Source organism: Ovis canadensis, chromosome 19 (assembly GCF_042477335.2).
Source record: "Ovis canadensis isolate MfBH-ARS-UI-01 breed Bighorn chromosome 19, ARS-UI_OviCan_v2, whole genome shotgun sequence".
NCBI classification, from domain to species: Eukaryota; Metazoa; Chordata; class Mammalia; order Artiodactyla; family Bovidae; genus Ovis; species Ovis canadensis.
Window position 1 is genome coordinate 58,712,808 of NC_091263.1, and position 20,484 is coordinate 58,733,291.

The 20,484-nt window shown below is 46.0% G+C and overlaps 2 protein-coding genes across 4 annotated transcripts in view; one reads left to right on the plus strand and one right to left on the minus strand.

Moving 5' to 3' along the window:
- The first annotated feature begins 1,720 nt into the window (after positions 1 to 1,720).
- ARHGEF3 (Rho guanine nucleotide exchange factor 3) overlaps positions 1,721 to 20,484 on the plus strand; it is a 311,112-nt gene continuing 292,348 nt past the window's right edge. The window contains exon 1 of one of the 3 annotated variants that reach the window (XM_069560635.1): positions 1,721 to 1,819. The gene's annotated coding sequence lies outside the window, so the exon portion shown is untranslated. Of the gene's footprint in view, positions 2,060 to 8,390; positions 8,583 to 20,484 lie in introns of those variants that run through there. The other 2 variants (XM_069560636.1, XM_069560637.1) reach the window with 2 other exon arrangements.
- SPATA12 (spermatogenesis associated 12) lies at positions 6,019 to 6,700 on the minus strand. The gene is given in 3 exon segments (XM_069561117.1): positions 6,019 to 6,242; positions 6,638 to 6,670; positions 6,673 to 6,700. Coding segments are annotated over 3 exon segments (285 nt in total).

Here is a 20,484-nt window from a genome sequence, read left to right on the forward strand (position 1 = left end):
TATGTCCTTCTGTCTTGTGACAAAGTCACTGCTGAGGTTCAGAGTCTGGCATGGTCTGGGGCATGTAGCAGACGCTCCAATCATTAAATGGAATCTAACGGAAATAGAAATTTTATCTGGGACAGCGCCGCCTGAGCAGAGCACCAGGTGTTGACTTGTGGGGCCGAAGTGCCTGCTGAGCTCTGGGTTGCTGAGGGAGTGGAACCCCTTTATTATTACCTAAAAAACATTGCTGGCTGTAGTAAGTGCTCTTCCACCCTGTGGAGGAGGGAGAGGAACAAAAGAGGTTTGGAAGAAAAGGTTGAGGACTGGGGATCTGGATATAGGTTTTGGCCTTGGAAATGGAGTCCTGGACAGGGTGTGTGATCCTTACACAGGAAAGGGATGGGTTGTGAGGCACTGGGTTTGGGATCAAGGTGTGGTGGAATGAAGTGGAATTGTAGTTGGAATGAAAGTTCCTTTGCTCAACATTGGTCAGTGTCTGGCCCAGAAGGTGGGCTGTGGGCTAGGAAGAGGTCACACAGCCCTAGGAGGCTGAGTGCCTGCAAAGAAGAGACAGGAGTTTGCAATAAAGGAAGTCTCAGCTGTGCCAGATGAAGGTCTGAATGCTGGCGACAGGTGTGTGGGGGGTTGGTGCCTGGGCTGGGAGATCTACATCCCAGTGGCTGCTGCCAGGGCAGGTCCCTCCTGGGAAGGCCTCAACATCCCCCTCCCCGTTGTGAGGTGAAATGAGGGGGTGGGGATTAGAGCTCGCCCCATGGAGAGAGTGAGGAGGTCCACTCAGAGCCTGATCCTCCGTTTACTGGAGGTATGGCTGCAGAGAAACTTAGCCCTGGAACTGGTGCTTTCTCCTCTGACCTGGGGCTGGCTTCACCTTCCTAAGCTTCAGCTCCTGAGACGGCCCACTCAAGCCCTACACCTCACAAGGCAAGTAGATCAAGCACCTGAAGCCCTCGCCAGGCACATGAAAGCAGCTGATGAACTTTTTCTTTTTTATCATGGTTTGTGCTTTCCTAAGAGCTCATAACTAGTGCGTAGGGACTTTTTTTTATTCCTGACTTTATGGGGTCCTGAGGACTGGAAGAATTTAATCTGTTGAATGGATGAATGAGTACAGAAAATGCTTTTAGTATGTAGATTCTCATGTCTATTTCGGCACGAAAGACTCAGGCCACACTGCTGGCTGCTGCTCTTTCAAGTTCAGCATCCGCCCACAAACGTATTTCCTGAGAACCTGCTGGGCGCGCGGGGATTCGTCCTTATTCTTACTCCCACAGTCGGGGAAAGTGAGGCTCGGGCAGGACCAGACACGCCCAAGGTCAGCCTGGTAGGCGAGGCTGGGGCTCCAAGCGCCTGACCCGGGCCCTCGCCCGCCCGGGCAGCTCGTGCTGCCCATGGCTCGGGAGTCGCCACAGTATCCGGTTGGGACACAGATCCCCCGAGCTGTCCTCGGGGGAACGGGATTCGGCAGGCTGCGCACCCTTTCCCGGACCCAGTAAATTATTTCCCAAATAGGTGCTGGGCATGCCCCGGGGGCCAGGTCTCCCCTTCTCCTTCCCCAGCCTTCCCTGGGACCCCAACAGGGTGCGGAATGGGAAGTGCTGAGCAGCGGCCAAGCGTAACTGAGTCCGAGCTCCCCGCCACCCGGCCTGGCGCCTGCTGGGGTCCCCGGCCCGCCTCCCGCCCACGTGGCCGGCCCGGCCTCTCCGCCCCCGGCCCCGCCCCGCCCCGGGGAGCCGCCCCCGTAGCCGCCGCTGCCAGAGTCTTAGCGGCGGTTCGCGCCGCAGCCCCGCGGGTCGAGCCGGTGCTGGGAGCCGAGGTAAGTGTGGGCGGCTGGCCTGGAGCCTCGCTACCCGGCTAGACCTTCCCCGGCTGGAGACCCTGCTAGACACCCTGGGGCGGGAGGCTTTCCCGGGCTGGTTCCTCTCCACCTTCACCCACCAAGCCGGAGCTAGACCCCACCTCCAAGCCGCCCTCGTTCCATCCCGGTGCCCGCGGCAGAGTGTGCGCTCCTGGCTCCGCGCTCCCTGAACGCTCAGAGGAACCCTGGACGGCACAGGTAGGCAGTGCCACCACCAGCCCCGACCGGCCGCCGCTCCGCGGGAGACCCTGACTCCGATCCCCTGGTAGCTCTTGGGCTAAAAGTTCCCGGACCCACTTCCGGGGAGGGAGATCCACCTGTCTTGGGGTGCAGCCCCCCTTTCCCTCCGCGTGTCTTCCCGTTGGGCGCTGTTTGTCGGAACTCGCGGGACTACCAGTCACTTCGCGGCGGGGAACCCGGCTTTGGGCGCGCGGGGCGGTGGCTGCGGTTTCGGTCCCACTCGGGCCCGCGTGCTCGTTGCTGCTTAAACTAAGCGGCTCGAGGATCCAGGGAGGAGCAGTGGGAGGCGGACACCATGGGGTTAAGGCGAACTTCTCGTAGCCAGAGAGGGGCAGGCGTCTTCCGAGTATGGGAGTTTCTACTGAGTCGAGTTCCCGTGGGCTTTGCCACGAGGAAGAACCGCGCTTGCCTTATCAGCGGCCTCATCAAGGGCTTATACGTTGATGAAACTGAGTGGCTTGTTCCTCGAGGGCTCTCACTCCGTTTAATGCCTAAACCAGGCTTGCCTCCAGCACCGGGCAAGGATGCGACAACTGCCAAATGGTGGTTGTCTTGGGTGAAGTAGCAGAAAATTATTTTTAAGCAGTTCATGCACTGCCCAGGTGTTAGCACCTTCTACCCTGGGTGCGGAAGAGTTTTGCTGGGTCTGGGTGTCAGTTGCAAGTTACTTCACCTGCTCATGCCTCAGTGTCCTCATCTGTAGAGTGGAAATGATAACAGTACAAACCCTAAAAGGTTGTGTGAGATTAAATTTTTTATTGTAGTGCCTGGTACAGGCTAAGTTCTCCCTCGGTTAACTGTCCTTCTTGTTACTATTTTGACTGATATTAACAGAGCACCCCCATCCCTAACTAACTTCACTGTGAGCTAGGTGAGCAAGCTCTGCGCACTTCCCTGTTTCCTGATAAAGACCTGAATTATTTACACAGTAGCCGTGGTGTCCCCTTCCACCTTGAAACACTTGGGCTTTGCATTAACACTTTCTATGCTTAAGCAGCCTTGTGTGAAATGTTATCTCAGAATGTGAAATTAGAGATGACCTTTGTCAAGGACAATCCTGGAAAATGTGGTCTTGGACCTTCTCTGGAGGCTCTGGGGTGTTGTGGGATGTTTCCCTCACTGGAGTGTAGTGGGTAAGGTTTCATTAGGACCCCTTCAGGCCTTGGTCCCCCTGACAGGCTGACATCTATCAGAGCTAGAAGAGGTAGTGTGGGAGTCTCTTTATGGGTCTGATCTTGCCCCCTCTCTTTCTTTTACTCACCTCTAAGGTTGTCCATTCCATCAGTGGGGCGCTCCTGGGCTGAACCAGTTTAGTTTTTTCTTTTGGCAGTGGTAACCAGACAGACGTTCTTAACCTGGGGCTCTAAGAACCTTCTGAAATACACCTGAGGTGCTTGGAGCACAGGTGTGTATTTTTTCAGAGGGTTCTCTTTACATTGTATTCTACAAAAGGCCCGCATCCCCCAAATGTGGGCCCTGAACACCAGGTGGGAAGATGGGAGTTATGGTCCCCTATATAAGACAGGCCCACTTTTTAATGGAGCCAAGATGTCAGCATTTCCTCTGTCCCTGTAGGTAGGGGTGCACACATGTTCCTTTGTGCCCTTGCTCAGAGCACACCTGCCAGTGGAAAGTTCAGAGTCAAATCAGCTCTGCCTTGACTTGAGAAAATCTGATAAAGTCAGTGGGGAAAGAAGGCAGGCGGGGGTGGGAGATGTGTGTTTAGGGCCTGTGGTGGGGCCTTTAGGATAGGGTGCAGTTGATGACTATCTGAACTCAACTTGTCAGGAGACTCCTCAGGCTTCTCTTTTGCACATGCTTTTCCTTCTGCTGAACACACGCTTTCACCACCTTTTCTCATGTCTGGCACTTCATGCCATTTAGCTCAGATGTTTCCTCTGTAGAAAAGTTTCCCCTGACAACTTTGTCCAGAGCAGCCCCCCACTCTGTCAGTTTCTGTCATGGTCCCCCATTTTTAAAAATTAATTTTATTTTTGGTTGGCTGCACTTGGTCTTGGTTGCTGTGTGAGGACTTTCTCTAGTTGCAGTGTGCAGGCTTCTCATTGCAGTGGATTTCCTTGTTCTAGAACACGGGCTCTAGGTGTGTAGATTCAGAAGCTGTGGCACACAGGTTTAGTTGCTCTGCAGCACGTGGGATCTTCCCAGACTAGGGATCCCTCGCATTGGCAGGCGGACTTGTACCCTCTGCACCACCAGAGAAGGCCCACATTCCCCCGTTGTATTTTACTCTTGGAGTTTGTCTCAAATGGTTTCCTCATGTATCTGCTCATGGGTTTATTGTCTTTGTCCACCCAGAAGAATGTAGAATCCTGTTGCCCTTGTCCCTGCTCCACTCTGGCCCCTGGCACACAATAAGTGCTCACTAAATGTCCGTGAGGGACAGCACGTGTTGAGTATCCACTGAGGCAGGCTGTGCAGGCTGGAGAGGTTTAGGAGTAGTGAAACGCAAAGGAACTGGCCGATAGGAATGCCAGTCTACAGTGTGACCTTTGAGGTCACATAGTTCAGCCTGCAGTTTAAACCACCTCCACAGCACCTCCTCCTAGTTACTGCTTAACCCAAGCTTGGATCCTCCAATGAAGGGAACTCATTGCCTCCTGAGAGAGCCTATTCCTGTCAGAGAAAGATGTGGGATGCAGAGAACGGGATGTCGTCCCCATACCACTCAGATGAGAAGGAGAGGGGCATGCTGCTGCTCCAGGTTTTCTGGTCCATGTTGCATCCTGCTCCTTTCATCCATCACCATCCATCCCAGTGAGCTGCCTCTATTTCTCGGCCATCACCAAGGTTCCTGAGCCCCTGACCAGAACTCAGTGTGCTCCCGAGTCAAAAATTGGAGGGAGCCTGAGGCGAAGAGGCATCAAAGGAAACGGCAATTGTTTAGAAACCTTCGAGGCCAAGCTCTGTATCGTTCAGGCTCTTGTAACTCATTGGGCAGGAGGGGTGGTGGCCATGAGGTATGGGGCTCTGTTTCTTTCATTCTTTTTGTTCTTTTTTGAGATTTGTCCGGTTAATTCCTTAATCAGTTTATTAATTATAGTCTTAGCTATATTTTTAAAAAATTAGTCCTTGGACCCATTACCTTAATGATTTGTAAAGATATCGCCTGATTCATATCACCTCGCACAAACGGGTTGAAACTTGAGTGAAAACAAAATGTTTATATATAATTCTAATTTATTGAGTCAGTTCCAATTTCTGTGGGAGGTCACCAGTGTGATGAGTAGAGTGGGGTCCTCTGTGGAGAGGTTGAGGAAAACTTTGCTTTTTTTCCCGTGTACCTTAGCAACTTAGCTCAGCTAATTTACTTATTCAAGAATCACTTATGGAGGGAGTGCCCTGGCACTGGACACACAGCCGTCAAAGAAACTGACAGCACTCCTCCCTTCAGAGTTCACATCGCAGGGGTGAAGATGGGTAATAGACAGCTAGACCTATACACGACTGATGTGACTAAGCAGCAGCAGCAGCAGCAGACCTATAATAAGATGCCAAGGGGTATGATCAGTGTGATGAAGGAGATGAATCTGGGTAAGAGGATTCAGAGTAGCTGGGATGGAGGCAGGGTTGTTTTAAGTTAGGGAATGTCGCTGCTGCTGCTGCTGCTGCTAAGTCGCTTCAGTCGTGTCTGACTCTGTGCAACCCCAGAGACGGCAGCCCACCAGGCTCCCCTGTCCCTGGGATTCTCCAGGCAAGAACATTGGCTCTGAGGAAGCAGCATTTGAGTGGAAACCCATTTGAAAGAGGGAGCAGCCTTGTGGGTGGCTTGGGGAAGACTACTCTTTACATGTGGATGTGGTCTGTCTCCCTGGGGAAGGGAGAGAGGAAATGAGGCAGTATAGGCAGAACCTCCCTCACCCTCTCTCCAGACCTTAGCAGGTGGCTGGAGTGAGATCTCAGCATTGTGTGCACTCCTGGTTGACCAGAAGGCTGGTGTCTTTCCTTTCCAGAGGGTGGGACCTGGGGCAGTGATGTTCCTGAAACTGCTGCCTGGGCAGTGAGCATGAACCTTGGGGGCTTGATGCAGGATTCTCCTTGGTTATAGCTGTGTGTGTGTGTGTGTTGGAATATACCGTGGAAAAGGAACGAATGTAGCAGCCTTCAGTAAATGCCAGTTAATCTGAATCTCTGTGCCTTGTGTGGCTGAGCCCCGCACCAACATCTTAACATGTCTGTGTGTGTCACATACCCTCATTTTCCAGACCAGAAAGCTGAGGTTGGAGTGATGAATAACTTGCCAACTGTGTGTCTTCTTGGGCCTCTTGTCAGTTGTGCTGAGAGAGATGGAGGTGAAGAGAATCTTCCCTGAATATCCGTTCAGTGACATGAAGAGAGATGGTTGTTTTAAGTATCTTAAGCCTCTCTTGGGTGCACATCCCTGTGGAATGTCAGCTCTGGGAGGGAGAGCAAGTACTTAGCCCCTGGCTCAGTGAGGGCTTGTTGGGACATTTGGTGGGTGCCCCAGGGTCTCTGGTGGCTGTGGAGTAAGAGGGCTAGAGGAGGTGATCACTTTCATTTCCCAGGTGTCTCCTGACTTTTCTAAGGTAAAGCACAAGTTTTCAGGGCAGAACTGGACATGGGGCCCAAGTCAAAAGAGGAATGCTCAGAAAGAGAGGCTGGGTCCCGCAGCCAGAGTTGGAGGACAGAGGAGGCAGCTTGGTGTCTTGCCTGGCTCAGCCAGCTAAAGAACAAGCTAGTTAGTTACCGGTCCAACTTGGCTCCTTATCCCAACACTCCACCTCCACTTCCAGCCAGCATATGGTAACTTTATGGGTCTGAATTTGCTGGTAGAACCCCAAGCTCTGAATTCAACTCCAGTTCTGAGCTCCATAATATTTTCCTGGAAACTGGAGCAGAGTACTGACCTGGGCAGATTGAAATGTCTAGAGGTTGTAGAGATGGCAGTTGGGGTCCTGTGTTCCAGTCTGTGCTGCAGCGTTAACCAGGGGAGTGACCTTGGACAAGGTGCTTAACCTCTCCGAGCCTGTTTCAGTGAACCAGTGAAGTTGCTCAGTCGTGTCTGACTCTTTGCAATCTCATGGACTGTAGCCTACCAGGCTCCTCCATCCATGGAATATTCCAGGCAAGAGTCCTGGAGTGGGTTGCCGTTTCCTTCTCCAGGGGATCTTCCCAACCCAGGGATTGAAGCCAGGTCTCTCACATTGCAGGCAGACACTTTACCGTCTGAGCCACCAGGGAAGACCCCAAGCCTGTTTGTGCGTCTGTAAAGGGAGGTAGTGCTTGCCTGTACCTCGGGGTTTTGCTCTGAGCATTTATTGAAAAGATATTTGCAAAGTGCTTACCCCCATCACAGCCTGCATGCTGGGGGCTTGCTGGGGTCATCATCTGGTACTTAGGATTGACTCAGGTCACTCCATCACTTGTTTGTGCTCCTATCGAAAAGGTGTGCTCAGACACACTGGAAGTTCTTCATTCAGATTTGGGGACGTTAGTGGCGTGGATATTATTCTTTTTGGAGACCATCTTATTCGACAAATCTGGATAATGGAGTTGGCAATCAGTTTATGGTGAGACAGAGGCCAAGTTGAACTGCTGCCGAGACCTCTTGCCCAACTCTAGCCCCCGTTCACTCCCAGCAGCAGCCCCCGTGCTCACGGCCACCACTCCCTAAGGGGCACATGACGCCTTTGGAACTCGGCTGCTTCAGCTCACTGATCGAATTCACCTTCACCCCACTGGTTCCTGTAACAGAATGAACCTCACAGCCCAGTGAACCTGGCATCCACTTTCAAGTCTTTGCTCCTGCTGTTCCCACTACCTGGGATGCTCTTCTGTTCTTCTCCACTTTCACAGCTTCCCTCACTACCCAACTCCAGTGGCCTCTTCCTTTTTCTTCTGTTTTGGCTAGAGAAAGAAATTATCTTTTGCATGGCATGCCCTGATTGTTTCTTAGTAAATAGAAAAGCAAGCAAATCAGAAATTGTAGAGTAAATAATGAAGTTCCACCTCCCTCATCCCAGGCTTACATTCAGAAAGAACATTTATGATCAGCTGGCTGTGTATTTCTCTTACAATCTTACATAACAAGTTTGTGTACCTGTGTGTATATATATATATATTTAAGGCTAACACAATCACTCATTTTGCATGTATTCTGCTCCAGCCTTGTTCTTTTTTTCCTATTTAACCATAGGTCCAAGAGCAGCTTCTCTGTCCGTATGCTGTCTTGTTTTTACCTGCCCTGGCTCTCACCTTCCCCTGGAAGAGTGTACACATTTGTGTGGAAATGTATTTTCACTTCTCTTAGGTACATACTGAGCAGTGGAATTGCAGGTCGTATGGTGACTCAATGATTAACGTTTTGAGGAATCGCCAAATGTTTGCCTTGTGGCTGTTCCACTCTGCAATCCCACCAGCAGTGTGTGAAGGCTCCAGTTACTCCACATCCTAGTGATGCCGACCACTGGCCGTCTTCCTGATCACTGCCGTTCTAGCCCAGGTGAAGTGATCTCATTGTGGCTTTGATTTTCATTTTCCTAATGGTTAGGGGTGTTAAATATGTTTTTAAAGCAGTGTTGGGTTTATAATAAAATTGAGAGGAGGGTACAGAGATTTCCCCCTTGCTCCTTGCTCCCACACATGCCTCGCTCACCAGCATGCTACATTCATCACCAAGGATGAACTTGCAGCGGCCCATCATGAACATCTAAATTCTGTAGTTGACCTAAGGGCTCCTCGCTTTTGGTGTTCTACTTTCAGTAGACTTGGGTAAATGTACAGTGACATCCATCCATCTTAACAGTATCATACAGAATATTTCACTACTGTAAGAACCCTCTGTGCTCTACCTGTTCATGCCTTCCTCCACCCCTGCTGTATTCCCTGGTCTTTCTGTTGTCTCCACGGTTTTGCCTTTTCTAGAATTTCATGCTGTTGGAATCATACACAGTGTATCCTTCTCATTTTGGCTTCTTTTACTTAGTAATATGAACTTAAGATTTCCCATGTCTTTTCATGAATTGATAGCACATTTTCAGCGCTGAATGACATTCCATTGTCTGAGTGTATCCCAGTTTATTTTTCCCTTTACCTGCTGAAGGCCATGTTGGTTGCTTCCAAGTACTGAAAATTATGAATAAAGCCTCTATAAACATCTATGTGCAGGTTTTTGTGTGGACATAAGCTTTCAGCTCTTTTGGGTAAACACCAGGGAGTGGATCATATGATAAGGGTGTCCTAGTTTGTGTGTGTGTGTGTGTGTGTGTGTGTGTGTGTGTGTGTGTGTGTGTTTTTGGCTGTGCTGGGTCTTTATTGCTACATGTGGTCTTTCTGTATTTGCAGTGAGCAGGGGCTGCTCCTCGCTGCGGTGCCTGGGCTTCTCATTGCAGTGGTTTCTCTTGTTGTGAGCATCGGCTCTAGGCATGTGGCCTTCAGTTGTCTGGCTTCAGTAGGTGTGGCTGGTGTGCCCAAGAGCAAGGGCTCGGAAGTTGTGGTGCACGGGCTTAGTCCCAGACCAGGGATCGATCCCAGGTCCCCTGCACTGGCAGGTAGATTCTTAACCCCCAGATCACCAGGGAAGCCCCAGTGTGTCTAGTTTTTTAAGAAACCTTCAAACTGTCTTTCAAAGTGACTGTACCATTTTGCATTCCCAGCAACAGTATATGAGAGAGTGCCTGTTGCTCCACCTGCTAGTCAGCATTTAGTGTTGCTGGTATTCTGGATTTTAGCCTTTGTCATAGGTACGTAATGGTATCCTCCTCGCTGTTTTACTTTGTTTGCCTGTTGTCAGGTGATGATACGTAGCATCTTTTCCTATGCTTACTTACCACGAATGTATCTTCTTTGTCGAGGTGTCTTTTAAGGTCTTTTGGCCATTTTTCATTCATATTGTTTCTTTTTATTCAGTTTTAAGAGTTGTTGGTATATTTTGTGTAACAGTCCTTTATCACTTGTCTTCCACTCTGTGGCGTATCTTCTTTTATTCTTGGTAGTATATATTGCAGAGCAGGAATTTTTCTAATTTTATGAAGTCCAGTTTATTATTTCTTTCATGGATTGTGTTTTTGGTGTTGGATCCAAAAAGTCATCACCATTACAAGGTATTCTAGGCTTTGTGCTGTTTTATTTTTTGGGAGTTTCAGACATTTGCCTTTTACAATCTCTGTGATATATCTTGAGTTAATTTTTGTGAAGGATGTGATGTCTATGTCTAGATTTTCTTTTTCTTTTTGTATATGTTCAGTTGTTCTCAGCACCATTTGTTCAAAAGGTGGTCTTTGCCCCATTGTATTGTCTTTGTCCTTTGATCAGTTGACTGTATTTATGGGGGTCTATTTCTTGGCTCTCTGTTCTGTTCCATTGATTTTTTTTTTTTTTTTTTTAGTCTCATCTTTTGCCAGTACTGTGCTGTTTTGATTACTGGAGCTTTGTAGTAAATCCTGATGTCTTGTAGTGTCAGCCCTCCAACTTTGTTCTCCTTCAGTATTGTGTTGATTGACTATCTTTTAATGTGTTCATCAGCCATTTGTACATCGTCTTTGGAGAAATGTCTGTTCAGATGTTTTGCTTATTTGAAAAACTGAGTTGTGTTTTTATTATTGAGTTATAAGGTTCTTTATATATTTTCGATTCAGTTCCTTATCAGATAGATACATAATTTTTCAGTATTTTCTGCCATTCTTTGGGTTGGTCTTTTCACTTTTTTGATGGTGTCCTTTGAAGCCCAAGGTTCTAATTTAGGTGAAGCCAACTTACCTATTTTTCTTGTGTTGCTCCTGCTTTTGGTGTCTTAACTAAGAAACTTTTACCTAATCTAAGATCATAGATACTTATGGCTAGATTTTCTTCTAAGGATTTTACAGTTGTAGCTCTTATATTTAGGTCTTTGATCCATTTTGGGTTACTTTTTGTGTATGGTGTGAGGTAGAACCAGTACAGCTTCATCCTTTTGCATGTGGATACCCTGTTGACCGTGCCCAGTCTGTTGAAAAGACTGTTCAATTGACTTGTTTTGACATCCTTGTCAGAAATCAGTCACAAATGTATTTATTTTTGCATTCTCAGTTCTGTTCATCTATATGTCTGTCCTTATGATACTACCATTGTCAGTACTGTCTTGATTATTATACCCTTGTAGTAAGTTTTGAAATCAACAATTATGAATTCTTCCACCTTTGTTCTTTTCTGTGATTGTTTTGGCTCTTTTGTGTCCCCATATGAATTTTAAGATCAGCTTGTCATTTTCTGCAAAAAAGACAGCTAAGTATTTGACAAGGGTTGTACTGAGTCTGTAATCAGTGGGAAGTTTGACAATCTCATCAATACTAAGTCCAGTCCTGAAATACTTTTCCTGGGTGCGTCACTCACCTCCACCGGTCATTGTCTTATGGGGACACACTCAGAGGCCCACCCTTCAGGCTGCACAGACAAAAATCCAGGAACATCAGCATCTTTTTTCGTTGTTGAAGAAAGTGACACCATATAGTGTGGCGTTTAAGGCTGAAGACCTTGGATAAGACATTTAACACCCGATTTTGTGGAATGGAGTGCATCTGGCACTGACCAAGCATACGACCGACCTGCTCCCTTTACTCTGAGGGTGTGATGAAGATCCCTAACGATCCTCCCCAACTCCCCCGCCTCCGTGCCTTGAGAAATGTGGTGAGAACTAAGGACCCCACACCCTGGAGGTACCAGGGAATGGTGGAAGGCATTGGAGTAAGGCTGCATTTTAACTTGTTTTATCTACTAGGCAAATAGATTGCATTTAATGGGAGGGTTTTTGGTGCTAAAGCATGCCCCCCCCCGCCACCGCCATCATAGTTTGAAGAATGGAATAAAAATAAGAACGGAATACTATCACATATTAAAAGATTAGTTTACACCCCTACATGCGCTTATATGTTCCAGATGTAATGCCTTGGCACAAGTCCAAGGTTGTATTCTCACAGAAGAAGAAAGAAGAAGCACAGCACCTACGTGTGCATCTGTGGGAACCTGGTCTTCTGAATTTAAGGAACAACCTGGGGACTCCATTGGAAACTGCACATCCACTCACACCTCAGCTTACTCTCAGCTGGGACAAGGAGCTCCATTTTAAACAAAACAGTGCTAATGCATGTGTGGGTGTATTTGTGTTTGTCTGTGGTGGGGGATTGGAGTTGTTTATCACTGTTGTTACAAAAACGTTGGGGCTGAGTTTTTCATTTTTGGAGGGCAAAAACTTAGATGCAATAGAAATTATTTTGAGATCTTCAAAATCTAAGCTCCTTTGGTTTAACAGATTCCCTTTATCTAATCTGTAAGAACAGTTCATAGGGATTTCATTTCCATTCTTAAGTGAGTGTGCCTGCATGTGCGGCTGGAAAGTTAGGGGAAAAACACAGTGACATAACCCAGCCCCCAAACAAGGAAGCGTGTTACAGAGCTGAGGTTCCAGCCTCAGAAGGTGCAGCTTAACTGACCTTAAGTAACCTCTTTTTATGACACATCTCCCCGGGGGGGGTGGGGGTGGGGGTGGGGGTGGGGGAGGGGGAGAGAACTGTGCCTCTCCAGCATGGCTTTAATTTTACAAAAGCCCTGTGCAGCCTTGCAGGCTCAAGTGGTTTTCTTAGCAAATCACATTTCATGTCTTCTGGGCTGGGCAGGGCCTCACTAATCCTTAGCCAGCATTGTGAGTCAGAAAATATTTAAATGACCGCCTGAGTCCTTTGAGAAGAGAGAGTTGGCAAGTTATCTTAGGAAGCTGGAGTGACTCTTAGGCAGCGCTGCAGAAAACAGGCATAAAATTGACACCAATGTTAGCAGCTTTCTTTTACTATTACCTCTTAGAGTGAGATAATAATGACAGTGCTACCAAATTTTATTGAGCACTTACTATACGGTGGAATCTGGCTTTTCGCACTTGTTTTTCACTGTGACCCATTGTAAGACAAAAATCTAAACAGTCTGTCTGTGTAACCTGGTCTGTGTGTGTGTCTGTGTGCACACGTCTCTAAAGCAAATTTGGTAAACACAATACTCACCCTCTGTAGGTCTAGTGTCCTCTGATAATTATTTCCTACATTGATGAATTTACGCTATTTTTAACAAACGATGGTTGTGAGACCCAGGAAATTTATTTCACTAATAGGTCAGAAATTTACTATTTGAAAAATACTGCTACACAATTTACTTTGTGTTTTATTCGTACTATCACATTTAATTCTCACAGCAAACTCATGGATGGGGTATTATTTACCCCCATTTTATATTAGAAAAAAATGAGGCACACAGAGGTAACTTGCCCAGGGCCACTCTGTGAATGATAGTGGAGCTGGACTTGAACCCAGAAAGATCTGGTACTGTTATCAGTTCAAAGGAATATGGTGTACATTGGTATCCTAATGAGTTGTTATACTCTGAAAAAAAGCCATAGGAAGGATACAAAATTATTACCACTAGTATGATGTATAGTTGCATTTAAAATTAATGTAAATACTTTGATGGGTTTGATCAATATATAGACAGATGTTATTCTTCCTTGATGTGCTGTATTTTGTGAGTATATTAGGGTTCTCCAGAGAAACAAAATCCATAGTATACAAAAGGCTGTAGAATATTATCATCAGTTCAGTTCAGTTCACTCTCTCAGTCATGTCCGACTCTTTGCGACCCCATGGAATGCAACACACCAGGCCTCCCTGTCCATCACCAACTCCTGGAATTTGCTCAGACACATTGCCGTTGAGTCAGTGATGCCATCCAACCACCTCATCCTCTGTCGTCCCATTCTCCTTCCACCTTCAATCTTTCCCAGCATCGGGGTATTTTCAGATGAGTCACTGATTCGCATCAGGTGGCCAAAGCATTGATGTTTCACCTTCAGCATCAGTCCTTCCAATGAATATCAAGGACTGATCTCCTTTAGAATGGACTGGTTGGATCTCCTTGCAGTCCAAGGGACTCTCAAGAGTCTTCTCCAACACCACAGTTCAAAAGCATCAATTCTTCGGCACTCAGCTTTCTTTATGGTCCAACTCTCACATCCATACATGACTACTGGAAAAACCATAGCCTTGACTAGACAGACGTTTGTTGGCAAAGTAATGTCTCTGCTTTTGAATATGCTGTCTAGGTTGGTCATAACTTTCCTTCCAAGGAGTAAGCATCTTTTAATTTCATGGCTGCAATCACCATCTGCAGTGATTTTAGAGCCCCCCAAAATAAAGTCTGCCACTATTTCCACTGTTTCCCCATCTATTTGCTATGAAGTGATGGGACTGGATGCCATGATCTTAGTCTTCTGAATGTTGAGCTTTAAGCCAACTTTTTCACTCTCCTCTTTCACTTTCATCAAGAGGCACTTTAGTTCTTCACTTTCTGCCATAAGGGTGGTGTCATTTGCATATCTGAGGTTATTGATATTTCTCTCAGTAATCTTGACTCCACCTTGTGCTTCACCCAGCCCAGCGTTTCTCATGATGTACTCTGCATATAAGTTAAACAAGCAGGGTGGCAATATACAGCCTTGATGTACTCCTTTTCCTATTTGGAACCAGTCTGTTGTTCCATGTCCAGTTCTAACTGTTGCTTCCTGGCCTGCATACAGATCTCTCAGGAGGCAGGTCAGGTGGTCTGGTATTCCCATCTCTTTCAGAATTTTCCACACTTTTTTGTGATCCACACAGTCAGAGGCTTTGGCATAGTCAATAAAGCAGAAATAGATGTTTTTCTGCAACTCTTTTGCCTTTTTGAAGATCCAGTGGATGTTGGCAGTTCGATCTCTGGTTCCTCTGCCTTTTCTAAAACCAGCTTGAACATCTGGAAGTTCACGGTTCACGTATTGTTGAAGCCTGGCTTTGAGAATTTTGAGCATTACTTTACTAGCGTGTAAGATGAGTGCAGTTGTGCAGTAGTTTGAGCATTTTTTGGCATTGCCTTTCTTTGGGATTGGAATGAAAACTGACCTTTTCCAGTCCTGTGGCCACTGCTGCGTCTTCCAAATTTGCTGGCATATTGAGTGCAGCACTTTCACAGCATCATCTTTCAGGATTTGAAATAGCTCAACTGGAATGCCATCACCTCCACTAGCTTTGTTTGTAGTGATGCTTCCTAAGGCCCACTTGACTTCACATTCCAGGATGTCTGGCTCTAGGTGAGTGATCACACCATCATGATTATCTAGGTCGTGAAGATCTTTTTTGTATAGTCCTTCTGTGTATTCTTGCCACCTCTTCTTAATCTCTTCTGCTTTTGTTAGGTCCATACCATTTCTGTCCTTTATTGAGCCTATCTTTACATGAAATGTTCCCTTGGTATCTCTAATTTTCTTGAAGAGATCTCTAGTCTTTCCCATTCTATTGTTTTCCTCTATTTCTTTGCATTGATCACTGAGGAAGGCTTTCTTATCTCTCCTTGGTATTCTTTGGAACTCTGCATTCAAAAGAGTATATCTTTCCTTTTCTCCTTTGCTTTTTGCTTTTCTTCTTTTCACAGCTATTTGTGAGGCCTCCTCAGACAGCCATTTTGCTTTTGTAATGCTGAAGAAGCTGAAGTTGAACGGTTCTATGAAGACCGACAAGACCTTCTAGAACTAACACCCCAAAAAGATGTCCTTTTCATTATAGGGGACTGGAATGCAATAGTAGGAAGACAAGAAACACCTGGAGTAACAGGCAAATTTGGCTTTAAAGTACAGAATGAAGCAGAGCAAAGGCTAATAGTGTTGCCAAGAGAACTCACTGGTCATAGCAAACACCCTCTTCCAACAACACAAGAGAAGACTCTACACATGGACATCCCCAGATAGTCAACACCTAAATCAGATTGATTATAATCTTTGCAGCCAAAGGTGGAGAAGCTCCATACAGTCAGCAAAAATAAGACCGGGAGTGGACTGTGGCTCAGATCATGAACTCCTTATTGCCAAATTCAGACTTAAATTGAAGAAAGTAGGGAAAACCACTACACCATTTGAATATGACCTAAATCAAATCTCTTATGATGATACGGTGGAAGTGAGAAATAGATTTAAGGGAGTAGATCTGATAGATAGAGTGCCTGATAAACTATGGATGGAGGTTCATGCCATTGTACAGGAGACAGGGATCAACACCATATCCAAGGAAAAAAAGAACATTGTATAACAGTGTATAATGTATCAGTGTATAATGATGTGTTATGCATAATATACATACGGTACAATATTATATAATAGAATGTTTTGCATATTTTTTATATATATATATATACACACACATACCTCATACATAGGGAGAGTGAGCAAGAGTGAGCACAAGAGAAGGGGAGAGAGAGAGATTTATTTTAATAATCGGTGTTTCTTGTCTGTGATTGTCGAGGCTTGGCAATTTCAAAATGTTCAGAGTAGGCTAGCAAGCTGGAGACTCAGGGAAGAGTTGCAGTTTGAATCCCAGGGCCATCTGCTGGCACGGTGCCTTCCTGCTGGTGGAGATCAGCCTTTGTTCAGTTAAGTCCTTTGACTATTTGGATAAGGCCCACCCATATTATGAACACAGTTTGTTTAACTCTATTGGTTTAAATGTTAATTTTGTCTAAAAAAAATTCCTGTACCTTCACAGAAACATCTTGAATAATGTGTGATGAAATATCTGAGCCTTAGGGTCCAGCCAAATTGATATTTAAAATGAAGTATCACAGAGGTTAAGATACTGTTAGAAGTTGTTCAGAAGAAAGGAATAAGGCAGTGGGAAGCAGAAGGGTGGTAATGTTACAACTGGGAGGACATTTCAGAAAGAACTGTATCTGCCATGACTAATTGCAAAATAAGGCCATCCCTCTGCAGTTACAGAGCGACAGACGGCATGGATTGGCAGATGGGGTGGGGGCCGGAGTGGCTCAGATTTTCTGCCTTTGAGTTGAATGGATTTTTCACACATTTCACTTTTAGATCAGAGGCCTGAAAATTCATGGCCCTAACTGAGCAGGGCCATTTATCTGCAGCTACTGGGTGCTTGTTCAGTAGTTTTATCTCAATTGCTTCATGTGCTAATGCGGCATTTGTGTTTTAGCCTAAACTTGGGAGACTGCTCCTGTCTCCTGAGCCACCAGCTGCCACACAGCTGTGGTGACCTGTGGGTCACTGGCCACAGGAATTGCTGGTGCCCCAGGGCTGTCTGTGGGGGAACTCAGGCTGCATGTGTAAACATGGTGTCCCAGACAACATTATTATAGTTTTAATTGTATCTCTTTTTTAAATTGAGATATGTCACATACCATAAAATCAATCACATTAAAATATACAATTTAGTAGCAGTTTTTAGTATATTCATAAGGTTGTGCAGCCATTACAGCTGTCTGATTACAGAGTATTTTCATCATCACAAAGTACATTTATTTTGAAAGTAAATATTCAGTAACACTGTCCCATGATGAGGTCTGTCCCATCAGTACATACCATGCATGCTGTTATTTTTTCCAATTTAAAGAAAAAAAGAAAACAACCCACCCACTTCTTTCCTTCAGTCAGCCTGCCATTTCTTTTCAGTTGAGAGCAAAATTTCTTGAAACAGTTGTCTGCACTTGCTGACTCCCAATTATTTGCCCCCTGTGCTTTCTCACGATTTCTTAATAAAAAAAGTGATAAACTATACACAATGTAAAATTTACCATCCCAGACATCTCTAAGTGTTCAGTTTAGTAGTGTGGAGTATGTTTACACAGTTGTGCAGCTGTTTCCTGAACTTTTTCATCTTGCAGAACTAAAACCCTGTATTCATTAAATGACTGTTCTCCATTTCTCCCTCTCCGCAGACCCTAGCAGCCACCACTGTTTTCCATCTCTATGAATTCACTACTCTAGAAGCCCCCTACAAGTAGAATCAATATGTGTATCTATTTGTGAGGTGGTATTTGTCTTTCTTGGTGACTGGCTTCTTTTGTTTAGTTCAATGTCTTCAGTTTACATCCAAGTTGTAGCCTGTGTCAGAATGTGCTTTGTTTTTTCCCTAAGGCTGAATAGTATTCCATTGTATGTGAAAGATCACATTTTGATTATCCATCCATCTGTTGTGGAGGCATTTGGTTTGCTTTCACTTTGGCAGTTGGATGATGTCGCCATCCCAATTCTCTTATCTCTTTCTTCTTTTTTTAATATTTTGGTTGTGCTGCACAGTATGTGAGATGTTATTAGTTCCCCCAACCAGGGATCGAACCTGGGCCCCCTGCATTGGCAGCGAGATGTCTTAATCACTGGATCACCAAGGAAGTCCCACAATAGTCTTTTGAGCCCATTATTCCTCATGAATATCTCTTGCCCAGGTCTGCAGTGACTGCCGTGTCCTTCATCCCAGTGGTCCATTCTCTAGCCCCATCCTGCTTGGCTATCAGCAGGGTTTGACAGTTGGTCATTTTCTCTTCCCTGAAGCTCTTTCTTTACCTCACTTGCAGGACACTGGTCTTCTTCCCACATCTCAGTTAGGGGCAGTTCTATCACTGCTCATCACCCCTGCTGCTACAACCCTTGTCCAGGCCCCTCTTCAACATAACTTGGTTTCTCACTTCCTTCACCTTTACTTAGATACCACCTTCTCCAGCCATCATATCTAAACCATCAGCAGTGCCCCCCAACTCCTCTCTACCTTTCTAGATTTATTTTGTCTCTTAACTTCTATCAACGTCCAGTGTAGCATATATTTTGCTTACTCATCTTATCCATTTTCTGCCTCCCCTACTAGAATGGAAATTCCATGAGGGCTGGGGGTTTTCTTCTGTTTTCCTCCCTGCCATATCCCCCACACTTCACCTGGCACTGAGTAGATGCTCAGTAAATATTTGTTGAACCAGTAAATAAAATTTTGGAAAATAGAGGTTAAAAGCCATTTATGATTCTTTCATTATGATACAATTCTTGCCGTATTTTCTTACATGTGAATTGTTACATATAAGTGGGTCTGTATTTGCGTGTCCTGTTTTTTCCCACCAGACATTACTCCACAAGACTTCTTTTTTTCTTGAGTTGCTACATAATCTTCATGATTACTTGCTAAACAGCTGCATATTGTTTTCACTGAATGGATGTAGCAATTTTATTTAACCTTGTTGTTTTGTTTAGTACTATTGGGCAGCTTCCAATTTGTTGCTATTGGAGATTACACCACAATGTCTGTCGGGCATTTGCCTTGCCTCCCTCCCTCTTCTCTGAAAAGAGTCCTCATTCTTTTGATCCCAGGAGGGGACTGCAACCCAGGCTGAGCCCGCCATGGTTCCCCAGCCACTTGGCTGTGGTGGTTGGTCCAGGGATGCATATAGGCCCAGCCAGGAGAGGCCATGGGCTTCCCTCAGGTCACCCTTACTCTAAAGTGGCAGAATGGATGCTCAGAGGCACCAGAGCTGTAAGGAGGGGGCCCCTTCCTTAGAGAGAATAGAGTGGTGACAGTATAAGGAGGGAGATGGGCCTGTCGTCTGTGATCCAGCGCCTGGGCTGAGCTGTTCCATTATGCTTCCAACAAATCCCCCTTTTCACTGATGTAGATGGAATTGGATTTCTCACAGCAAAGAGGGAGTCTAGAATAATCCAACTCAATGAGCATTCCCACTCACTTCTACCGCCTGCCCCCATTCCCTTTTTTAGTTCTTTAGTCCAGAGCAAGAAAAGAGGTTAGAGGGTACCTAAGACATCTTTCGGGACAGAAAATGCATTTTAGCAGAAGAGCTCAATTATTATTATTTTTTGGTCATACTGGAGGGAGAGTGTGAAAGCATCATCAATCTGTATTCAGATGCTGGCACTGCTATCCAGTAGGGGTAACCTCATTTTCTTTGTCCGTAAAATGGGGGTGAAAATAATCACACCACCTCAGGGAATTGTTTTGAGGACTAAATGAGTTAACACAAAAAAAATCTTCAGAATGGTGTGTAGCCGAGTGAAGGAATGCTCACTGAGCATTAGCTGTGGCAGCTGCTGGGTTATGATGCCCAACTCTTAAAAGGGTGTGTGTGCTCAGTCATGTCCAACTCTTTTGCAGCCCCATGGTCCATGGTCCGCCAGGCTCCTCTGTCCATGGAATTTTCTAGGCAAGAATGCTGGAGTGAGTTGCCATTTCCTCCTCTGGGGGATCTTCCCGACCCAGGATCAAACCCGCATCACCTGTATTGGCAGGCGGATTCTTTACCACTGAACCCCTTGGGAAGCCCATCTTAAAAGGGCGAGAGGAGTTAAACATAGAACTCCCACGTGAGGTACTAGTAGCAATTCCATTCCTGTGTGTACACCCAGAAGAAGTGGGTGTACCCATAAGTGTACCCAGAGATGCCTGCACACACAGATTCATACCAGTGTTATTCACAGTAGCTGAAAAGTGAAAACGGCTCACGTGTCCATTGGCACATGAATGGACAGACAGAACGTGGCACATGCATGCCGTGGCTCGTTACTTAGCCAC